The sequence below is a fragment of the Merops nubicus genome, unplaced genomic scaffold (genome assembly GCF_000691845.1).
Source record: "Merops nubicus isolate BGI_N331 unplaced genomic scaffold, ASM69184v1 scaffold8590, whole genome shotgun sequence".
Lineage (NCBI taxonomy): Eukaryota > Metazoa > Chordata > Aves > Coraciiformes > Meropidae > Merops > Merops nubicus.
This window is the reverse complement of record NW_008580827.1, coordinates 2,271-13,344: the sequence shown is the minus strand read 5'-3', so window position 1 is coordinate 13,344 and position 11,074 is coordinate 2,271. Positions and strand designations below refer to the sequence as shown.

At 38.3% G+C, this 11,074-nt stretch overlaps 1 protein-coding gene across 2 annotated transcripts in view; it reads right to left on the bottom strand.

Annotated features, from left to right (window-relative positions):
- CLCN3 (chloride channel, voltage-sensitive 3) overlaps positions 1-10,304 on the bottom strand; it is a 26,760-nt gene extending 16,456 nt beyond the window's left edge. For both annotated transcript variants that reach the window (XM_008941502.1, XM_008941575.1), the window contains exons 1-5: positions 10,143-10,304; positions 7,089-7,188; positions 4,772-4,959; positions 3,979-4,101; positions 2,472-2,678 (exon numbers count right to left, since the gene is read on the bottom strand). In XM_008941502.1, coding sequence (XP_008939750.1) covers positions 2,472-2,678; positions 3,979-4,101; positions 4,772-4,959; positions 7,089-7,188; positions 10,143-10,286 — 762 coding nt within the window. In that variant the 5' untranslated portion in view covers positions 10,287-10,304. The remainder of the gene's footprint in view (positions 1-2,471; positions 2,679-3,978; positions 4,102-4,771; positions 4,960-7,088; positions 7,189-10,142) is intronic.
- Positions 10,305-11,074: the final 770 nt, after the last annotated feature.

The following is an 11,074-nucleotide window of genomic DNA, read 5'->3' as shown; positions in this document are numbered from 1 at the left end:
GAACAGAAGCTGGCTAACGTTATTCTAATCTACAAAAAGTGTGTGAGGAAGTCCCAGAAAGCTACAGACCTGTTAGCCTAACCTCAGTTCCTGGAAAAATTGTACAGAAGATTACACCAGGTGCTACTGAAAAGCACTTAAAGAACAATGCATCCATCAGGAACGGTCAACTTGGGTTCATAAAAGGGTCTGTTTAACTAATTTTAGTTCTAAAAGTCCCGTTTAATTTTATATTCTTCTACAATAGGGTCAACTGCCTATTGGATAAAGGGAAGACCTAATTTTTCTGGATTTTAGTAAGGCTTTTGATACCATCCCTCACAGCATCATTGTGGACAAGTTGTCCAAGTGTAGAATGAGCACCTTCCTGGTGCACTGGGTGAAGAACCTGTTAAATGACAGGGCTCAAAGGGCTGTAGCAAATGAGGCTGCATCTTGCTGGCAGCCAGTCACCATCAATATTCCTCAGTGTTCAATTCTAGGGTCTGTCCTGTTTCATACAGGCATCAATGATCTGGATGCAGGAGCTGCATGCAGCATTAGCAGGTTTGCTGATGATATCAAACTGGGATGTGCCGTTGACTCTCTGAAGGACAAGATGCCTCACAGAGGGATCTGGACAGATTGGAACACTGGGCAATGTTTAATGGGATGAAAATTAACATATCAAAACGCCATATTCTGTATCTGGGACAGATTAACATCAGGCACAAGTATAAATGGGAGAAGGAGTGGCTGGAGAGCAGCTCTGCAGAGAGGGATCAGGGGTGCTGGTGGACAGCAGGCTCAGTAAGAGTCAGCAGCATATCCTGGGGTGCATCACAGTATAACCAGCTGGTCAGAAGAGGTGATTATCTTGCTGTATTCAGCGTTGGTGCAGCCTCACCTTGAGTGCTGTGTGAAGTTCTGGGCACCACAATTAAGGAGGACGTGAAGGTCCTTGAACGAATCCAGAGGAGGGCAACAAAGCTGGTGGAAAGGCTTGAAGGCATGTCCTATAAGAAGCAGCTGAGGACTTTGGGTTAGCTAGTTTGGAGAGAAGGAGGCTCAGTGGCAATCTCATTGCTCTCATTTTTTTCCACTCTCCTTCCAGGTGTGGGCAGTGACATTGTAAGAAACAGACAGACCCAGTGTACTACACCTAGCTCCATGGCTGCTGTCATCACCACATTTTTTATTTTTATTTTGATAATGACATGGCCTGCACAGCACCAGGTCTGCTGGTGTCAGATGGGATTCACCTTTCTCAAAGGGGGAAAAAGGTCTTTGCTCAGGACCTCGTGGAGCTCATTGACAGGATTTTAAAAACTACACTTGAAGAGGGAGGAGGATACTAAGTATTATGGGGAGTTCCTCTAAGACAGACTGTTTGGTGTATAACAAATTGGTTGGATGGTCACATCAAGAGGGAAGTGATTGATGCCTCAATATCCAGATGGAGATCTGTGAGAAGTGGTGTCTCTCAGGGATCTGTACTGGCACCAGTGCTGTTTACTATCTTCACCAATGACAGTGGCATGGAGTGCAACCTCAGCAAGTTTGCAGGTGACACCAATCTGAGTGGGGCAGCTGACATGCCAGAGGGATGGGATGTCATCCAGAGGGACCTGGACAAGCTTGAGAAGTGGGCCTGTATGAACCTCATGAGGTCCTGCAGCTGAGTTGGCCAATCCTCACTCGGTATCCATACAGGCTGGGGCATGAAGGGATCCAGAGCAGCCCTGCAGAAAAGGACTTGGGGTACTGGTGAATGAAAAGCTGGACATGACCTGGCAACGTGCACTCACAGCCTAGGTGTTTCTAGTTTTTGGCTTTTTTTTTTCATTTCTCACTATCCTACTTGGTTATGAATTGGCAGTAATCTTTCTCAAGTGTAGTCATTCATTTCTCACTATCCTACTTGGTTATTAATTGGCAGTAATCTTTCTCAAGCGTAGTCAGTTTTGCCTGTGACAGCAACTGGTGAGTGATCTCTCTGTCCTTATCTTGACTTATGAAGTTTTCATCTTATTTTCTCCTGTTGTCTTACTGAGGAGGAAAAGCAAGAAATCAGCTTGGTGGGCAGCAAGGCCAACTCACCAAACTCTCACTGACAACAACAAACTGAAATAGAGCAGAAACACTGTTGCCACCAGCCCTCTTCCAGGAATACTTTGCCTCTGGGTTCAGAAGTTCTCTGCTGTCCTCACAACTGAAGACACCCATCAATTACCATCATGTCGAGTCAAGAACAGAAAGAATATAAGTAAAATGAAACGGTCTCTGAGGTGGAAGAATCACAAAGTTACTCTGACATGGAAACAATTACCTTGGAGAATGCTAGGGAGAATGCACTGTTCTTAACACAATAACTAACTATTGATCAGCCAAGCCTAAACATTGTCCAAGAGAACAAATGCCATCTTTTAAACAAACCAATATAAATGCATGGATAGTCAATACATTCTAGAAATGCCTTTACAAGAACTTACCTCTCTTTTTTTAGCTTCATTTGTGCTGTACTTTGGAAAGAGATAGGAAAAAATATTCCCACAGCAGCAGGCAACATGTACCAAGGGACCCTCTTTTCCTAAACTCAAACCTGATGCGACAGCCAAGACTAAAGTAATGGTTTTTATCATCAAAGTCCACTTCCCCAAGTAACCTCTGATGATGAAGCCACTCAAAATAGTTTTTATCTGGAATAAAGAAAAAATAGCATCTGTTGTTATATTTCGCTTTCTCCAGAAAACAATTAATTTTACCATCTTAGCTGCACAGCTTCAAAAACAGCCTTTTCAGCTCAAACATGTCGTTCAGGCTGCTACACCGACTCTGCTTGGTTGCCAGAGCCTTTCCATTTGCAGCTTACTCTAGAATGCTGGACAGTAACATACAACATTATCCATTACATTTAGTAGAAAATTAATCTGCAATAGTTCTAAGACCACATTCATTGGTTGATGATGTAAATTATCAAATGCAAGTCATAAAACTCCAGAAGGAAAAATACACCTATGAAAACCATATTGAAGGTTATCTTTTGTTGTAATATCCCATTTGCACCAATTTTACCCCTCTCCGTTTTCTCCTTATGTTTTACCATCTCTACAGAAAAATCTAACAGAATATTACTTCACATAAAGATGGAAGAGATCAGTCTTTTTCCACTAGAAAAGATGTACCACTTGCTTAAGTTATTACCTTGCCTAATAACGTCCCATTATTAGCCTGGATTCTATGCCTGTATATAGGAAATAATATGGTTGTCATGGCAAAGGATGACATGTCTATAAAGAGGATTCACACAAAACACTGGGCAGTTGTATCTAGAAAGTAAAGGTTAGCTAAATTTGGAAACCAATTTAGGATGAAATCTCCTCTAGAATAATGGCACAGAACCACTCCAGGCTTATTCAGACACAGGATTTATGCTTCAACTTCTACAATATGCATACATAAAGAAATATTTTCAGAGTGACTGGAGAAGTGAGACTGACCAGATTCTGACTTTGGTGTTTTCCCTCCCATTCTGTGTCTAGTAGTAGACAGTAATTGGAAAAACAAAGACATTTTCAGCATATTACATACATAATTTTGTGACCGTCTGATGGTTTGTGCTAGTTAAGGGAACTAAAGCCAGTGCAACAGGAGGTCAGTTGCTGTGTCAAAGGATGCATATTCTGTCAATGAACCTTCTTATCACCAAAGGCAGGGTGGGGATTGGAGGGAAAAAACTCTTCAAAAGGCTACTCTCTTAAGCTAAATACTTCCTTAAAAAGTAGTCCAGACAGAAGCACATGACAAAATCTACACATTCAAGAGATTCTCTGAAATTTGGGTAGTTTTTCTCAGCAATAATTAGCACAATTAAATTATTTCAATTTGAATATTCATCAAAGTGACAAGGCATTCCCTCACCCCTTTCCCCCGAGCCTGTAAGGCAGCAGTAATTTTCACATTAATATGAAACATCTATAATGCAAAGTTAGTCCTCACCTCAGGTATCCCCGAGCCACAGGCATAGGGAGCAAACACCTTCACCAGAGAAACTGCTAAGAAGGCAAAGCTCAAAGCCCAGAAAATGTACATTATGTAGTTCATTATGTATGAACCTGGACCCTAAAAAAAACCCAACCAAACAAACAAGAATATTAATTTGATGTAGGAGCAAAATCACTACTTAAAATAACCCAGAAGTAATCTTGCTGCAAGTACACTTAGGCATACATTTGAGGGGACAGCAGTTATTACCAAGCCAAGAAAGAGTTTTGTTTGAAAAACATGAAATGATGACACCTGTACATCAGCAAAGACTGACTTACATACAAGGTATAAAGTGTTCTAATACTTCATCTTAAAAACAAAAAATAAGCATAGCACAAATATTTTTTAAATAGCTATTAGCTGCTAAAATCTACTGAATACTGAGTAAGTCTTCTTCATTTTAAAATACTGTGGCAGAAGAAATAAAACCAATCTATTCTTAAGTTATTGGAGAATACCACAGATTTAATTTTAATTTTTTTATGTATAGCTATGCTCAAGAACAGAAATTCTCGTGTTATTAACAGTTTTATACTCTTGTAACTTCCTTACACCTGGAACACTCCAAGCCCCCTTGCAGTGCATGAAATGTACATTTATTACACTATAACCTAGTAACCAAATGCTCAGAAATGAAGCAGACAGTATAATCTGTGTTTAGTACTCTAACCTTGAGATCATTACTTTCTTTGCACGTTCAGCCAAGCTTTTGAGCAGGACCATTGAAGAATGTGCATGTACTTACTTCTGCTTGCCCAATTATTAGCTCAGCCCATGTTTTCCACTGCGGACACTTATCTCTCTCTTCAAATGTGGTTTCATTTGAACCCCAGCAACACTGCTCATGGTTAAACCACAAAGCACTAAGACAAATGCCTTCCTTTAAGTCAGTCATCCAGTCAGCAGCAATGTCAATCAGTCCCGCCAACGCTCCTGTTGCAGAAACAGTTCTGTATTAACATTCTGGTAAATGGGAATAACACACAGAGCTAAAATGAAGAAGTGTGTTGGTATTAACTGATGTAAACTGAAATGACAAAAAGCCTAAAGAAACAGACATTTAAAATATTGATTTCCAGGAATGTATCCTACTTATAATATGGTAAGATTAGTATTTGCTGAAGAATCTAGTACCTTGTATATAACCAAGTTAAATGTATCCTTTTTGTCTCTCTTTTCTTTCCTATGCCACAATTCACTCACAGTCCAATCAAACTAAGGAGTTAAGAATCAAAAGAGGACTGATACATTTTTGTGATTAAAAAGACAACAGACCTTCTGACAAAACTATCTTGTCACGCCTCAAAAAACCCATGAACTATTCTATCTACTATGTTTCATACAGAATAGTGTATTTGGAGAAAATAATTCTTACCTTGACAACTACAGCTTTAAAACAACATAAGTAAAACACCAAATAAACCCTGATGACATTCATGTGATCCACATACAAGGTTACTTAATTCTGCAGCAAGGCAAGCATGTAAAATTCCTACTGCAGGTAACAAACTTATTCACAAACTCAAAGCTTAAGAGGGATTCTGTGTTGTAACTACATGCAGAAAAAATTGCTGGAGTCTTCAAAAAATAGGCATTACTTAGAAAAGTAAAAGGATTTAAAACAAAATTAAACTCCTCCCTATTTTATAAAAGCTAAACAGTTTTTCATGGTAGCAGAACACTGAAAAACTATTTCTAAAGTCAATATTTTTGTGAACATGTACAACTACTAATTAGTTATAATTTATATTTTTAAGGTACTAATCACTACTACAGATAGCTGTCTAGAGACGGCCACAATGTACTTGTGTTAATTGGTAGTAGATAATTACCCAATTTATTAATTTATGTTTACTAATCTTGAAAGTCCCTCAGTTTGAGATCCTGGGCCAACTGAATTCGAAGACAGTATTTCAGTAGAACAGAATTTCAACCAAATTAATTAAAATACGTAAGTATAAGATCTCCCCATGACTGAATTTTAATATATGTATAGTTTGCAGGGTGGAAACATAACACTGAACATTCCCACCCAAATTATCACAAGCAATTTTCAGTAATTACACACTCCCAGTTTGTACATTATGAGGCATATAGACAAACTTCAACATACATTAATTTACATGTGATTTGTGAAAGTGATTATGTGTATATCTAAATAGTAGTTACAGTTACCATGCCCTTTTAACAGGCATAGCCATACTCTGCAACTGATCTGATTTTCCTAGCATTTAATCTAAGACCTCTGATATACTTTTTTTGAAAAATCAGGCACAAGTTTTGTGACTTCTCACTCATGCACATTTTGGTCACTCCACACTGCTGACAGAAAGCAGCACTGCATGACAGTGGGGCCTACAATCTGTCAGATGATTTTACCTGTAAAACTCATCCTAAAACATATTAAAAAGAAAAGATAGAGTTGAAGTAGAGGCCAACAAACTCTACATGTTAGAACTAGCATCAACTGTGTAAAAACCTCTAGAAACGTCTGACATAAACACACAGCTAGACTTGGCTCATGTATAAACAAATGCCTTACAAGGAAGTGTGTTTATCAAAACAACACATGCACCAGAGAGATGTTTTGGTCCATATGGAATAAGCTAATGGGTTCAGAAAAGTTGCTAGCAAAAAAAAAACAATACTTCCAAAAACCAAAATCAAATTCATAGCAGAAGAACCATCTAGCACAATCAACTAATACACTTTCATGTAAAACCCTACAGGAAAAAAGCAAAATTTAACAGCAGGGGAAAACACCAACCACAAGATTAAAGAACATCGATCATTTAGTAGATGGAATTTCAGTAACTCTTAAGAAATTCTCACTGAATTCATTGAGGATTTTGTTTTCCATTTGATTTGTAAACCCTCCACTCAAAATACTAAATCCTGTAAATCAAGATAGTCAACCTTTCCTGCATGGAATTATGGCAGTAGTCTGAACCAAGTCTTAACCAGGTTGGTGGATAACATTGGTGGATAACACACAAATGAAAAGCACAGGAACTATACTTGCTGACAAATCTAAGAAATAAATCCTCTGGTTTTTTACTTACCTGATGCCAAACCAGTTAGTGTGACCACCAGCCATCCTGACCATGCATCATACAAACTTTTTGTCATCTCCCATGCTGATTCTTTCTTCTTACTGTTAATCTGCAAAGAGAAATTGTTATGTGTACTGGTACATGTTTCTGTAATATGATTAGGAGAAAAAAGTAAGTATAATATACCAACTGTATGATGTGAGATGCAACCAAATGTTAAACTCTCTTTAAAGCACTCTCCTTGTATTTAGTGCTTTACATAGATAAATTAGCTCAGTTATTTAGACATCAAGCAACAGACAGAAGAAAGTGAATTTGCTTAATTTAAAGAACTAAAACATAAGAAATGCATGATTAGGATAAATTAATACTTTCCATCATACACATCTAAAACACCCAGCTATAAAGTTATTTCTCTCATAAATCTTAAATTATTTTTGTTCAACTTCAAACTGTTAGTGTACGACTAATAAGCTATTCCATACAATTCAAATTGTTAAACTTCTATTTCAAATAGAAACATCTTTCTTTTATCTGTAGACTAAAAACCACACAAAGATAAAACAAACCCCAAAAAATGGATAAGTATCCTATAATACTTCTAGACAACTATTACTAGTAACTAGATCTAAAGTTATGGTACTGAAAAAAAAGTACTTCTTATTTTAGCATTATTTACTTCATTTTGCACACTTAGATGAAATTTGTGCATAACTGAAATGCTGGGGTTTGAACCCCAAGCCCTGAATTAAGGTTGCCATATGGGTGATCCCCACAGCCCTTCATCCAGAGGGGTGAGTTTGCCTTAGAGCTTCCCCCCAGGGTGCGGCCGGGCCTGCAGGGAGAGCCAGAAGGGAAATGAGCCCCAGGGGTCCCGCAGGGAGCTGACAAAGGTCAGGGCTCTGCTGGGGGATAAAAGCTGGGACCACTGGCAGGGAGTCAGGAGTGTCTGTCTGTGGAGTGCACTCCCCAGAGCTGCCTGGTTCAGGGCAGACCTCCTGACTCTCCTGGAGCTGGGCCTGGTCTGTTTAGACCTTTGTGAACGTGGGCTGATCAGGTGAGAGTTGCCATGTGGGCACCTTTATTGTATATGCTTAGCTTTCTAGTCTGGCTGTTTCCCATGCCAGCTGTGGCAACCTCGGGTCTCTGTTTGTACCACCTGTCGTGGGCTGAGTTATGTCTTGTGATCGTTGGGGGTGGCGTCAATTATATACGAGCTGATTGACTTGTTTGTACCCCCAGTGATCATTCATGCAATGTCCTTCTTGCTTACAATACAGTCTGTGTATTGGTTCATCTTCCTGCTGGCTCTATCATTCTTGTTGGGCCTGGTCACTGGCAGAACAATAACTTGTTTTACAATTAAATCTTCATTATGTAATTGGATCCTTTTCTTGTTAATTTTTTAATATTTTAAAAGGAGTGAGAAAGTATGTGCAACAAACAGCCAAAAACAACTCCAAAATCCTGAAACCAAGAAAGTGCAATACTAGACAAGAAAATCTAGAAAAAAACATCACCCTTAGAATAAATGAATGTATTTTATAGTTTCCTGTATATTTGTGAGACAGTAACTTTTTTTTTTTTTTTTAAAAAAAAAGCTGCTTCTAGAGCAGCATGTTTTTCAAAACCACCACTATCTAGTGCTCATTCCTTCTTTGTACATCTTTGATTACATGACCAGACAGTCTCCTATCATTCAGGGCATATTTATAAAATCCTGTGAAATCACAGTAGTTCTGTGACTATAAACTGTGAACTGTCTTATTTGACTTTTCTGCTCAGACATTCAAATAAGTAACAGTGGTAAGATATCAGCCTAGATAACCTACTCCCAAGTGTGATCTGTCTTGCCAGGATTTGGTCAGGCCCAGCATTCCCTCCACTGGCATATCTGCTAGACACTAAGCTACACATCTGCAGTGTAAAGAAGGCACTGCTTACACATCAAATTATGAAATAAAGCATTACACAGAAAATACCTTCTTTTCATTAAAAGCCTTCAAACAAGGTACATATTCTCAGATCCGTTGTCCAAAGTTTTTTCCTCAAAAAAGCACTAGATAATGCAATTGTGGATGTTTGTTTTTTTAAACTAATGTAAGAATTTTTTTTCCTTTAACCATGTCAAGGTAAATCAACATATACATCCTGCATTTGCTTCCAGAATGGTGTTTCCAGAGAAACCAGAGTAACTGTATGTGAAGGAACCTCTCCCGTGACCCCTCCACACAATTACCATTAATTTTTAACTATTAATTTCAATGAATATTTTAGGAGAAATAATATGTGCTGTTTTTAAGGTTAATTAACATAAGCATCCCAAAAGTTTGGCAGGAAGGCTCTAAATAGCGTATTTTCTCTTAAAATGCTATTAAAGAAGCCTATTACATGAATGACAGTATCTGGCATGTTACTGACACAACTTGAGCCTATCCATGAAAGAACTTGCTGCAGAGCACACTGATAAAGAGGAATGGCTTGAGCTCTGAAGATCTTCTGAAGTAATCAACAGAGAAGAGGAGCCAGTTCTGTGATGGGAGAGTGGAAAGGACGTTTACTACAGATACTGAGACCACTGTTTTGTTAAGCATATAGGCACTGAAGGAAGCATTTTATACAGCAGAATTTTCATGTTCCACTATCCCAACAACCGCAGTGCTACACAGCAGTAGCACAGACATGCTTGTGTCAGTGTAAAAGCAATATACACCAGTGCTCACTTTTCTGTACAAGTTCCACCTTAAGCACTGTTGTACTGTTAAAAATACATCTACACTAAAATATACTAGCATGCAAAAAAGGCCATCCTGTAAAAATGTCATCTGGGTGATGGGGAACTATTCCCACTGTTAAATTAGTGTTTCCAAGTTACAACACTGTTGCAGGACTGTAGGTATCAATGAAATGGTGCTTTTTTCAACAGAGTTCAAGGAGTTCCAGGTGATGTAACTACTTACAGATTTAAAGCATGCACCTATTTGTACGTGTTACTAGATCAGACCTTAAATTCCAACATGCAACAAAAAACCTGTTCCAAGTATTGTTATTGATCTCGAGTACCCGTCTATGCCTTTCTCTGTCCTTGCACTTCTCTCGAACCCAGTCAATGGTATGGAAGTCATCGTATGTTCCTACTCCAGGAATTGGCTCGTCCAAGAGATCCAGTAAATGTGTTGAACTGTTGATACTTCCTCCATTTGTCATTGTATAATGAGTTCCTGTGGCAGAGGAAAGACAGGAATTAAATAATTCTGCAATAAGTGAGGTATGCTAACATTCGTAAAACTACAGCTTTCTAAAAATTATGAGCAATTGAGACACTTCCCATAATATGCATATTTTACTTCATCGAGGTCTCTTGGTGTTGCATGTCAGTATTTTTTTCTGCCACTCAACTGTTAAGTTAAATTTGCATGTTAGTGACTTTGTATTTCCATTGGTTAAATATGAATGCTCTAGTCAAATTCTTGTGCTGTTTCCTGTGCAGACTCCAGAGGAACTTCAACAGAATAAAGTGGAACGAATGAGCAGCCTCAACACACACTTAACTAGAAGTTTACTTCAGTTTATGAACTACCACAAGAAAATCTGACTGTAAGAAAAATAACCCAGATAATTAGATATAAATTTCACAGCACTTCCATAAGCTGACAGTTATTTTTAGGTATTATGTATGATTGATTACCAATCTCTCCTACATTTCTAAACCAAACCCAAAATACATTATCAACAGATAATCAGTACAGCTAAAAAGTAACAGAAAGCCAAGCAAATACTTTATTTGTAAAAAAAATACTTATTTCCTTCAGATAACTTGCAGAACAGTCCCCAGTCATAAAAAGTGGGAAATACTGTATAAAGAAAATGTCTTCTACTCTATTTGTGACCACTAGCTGGTTCCCTACAAACAGCTGGAATAACCAACATCCCCAACAGTATTTCTTTCAGTGATTTCGACAGACTGAGAGAGTTGGGGCTGTTCAGTCTGGAGA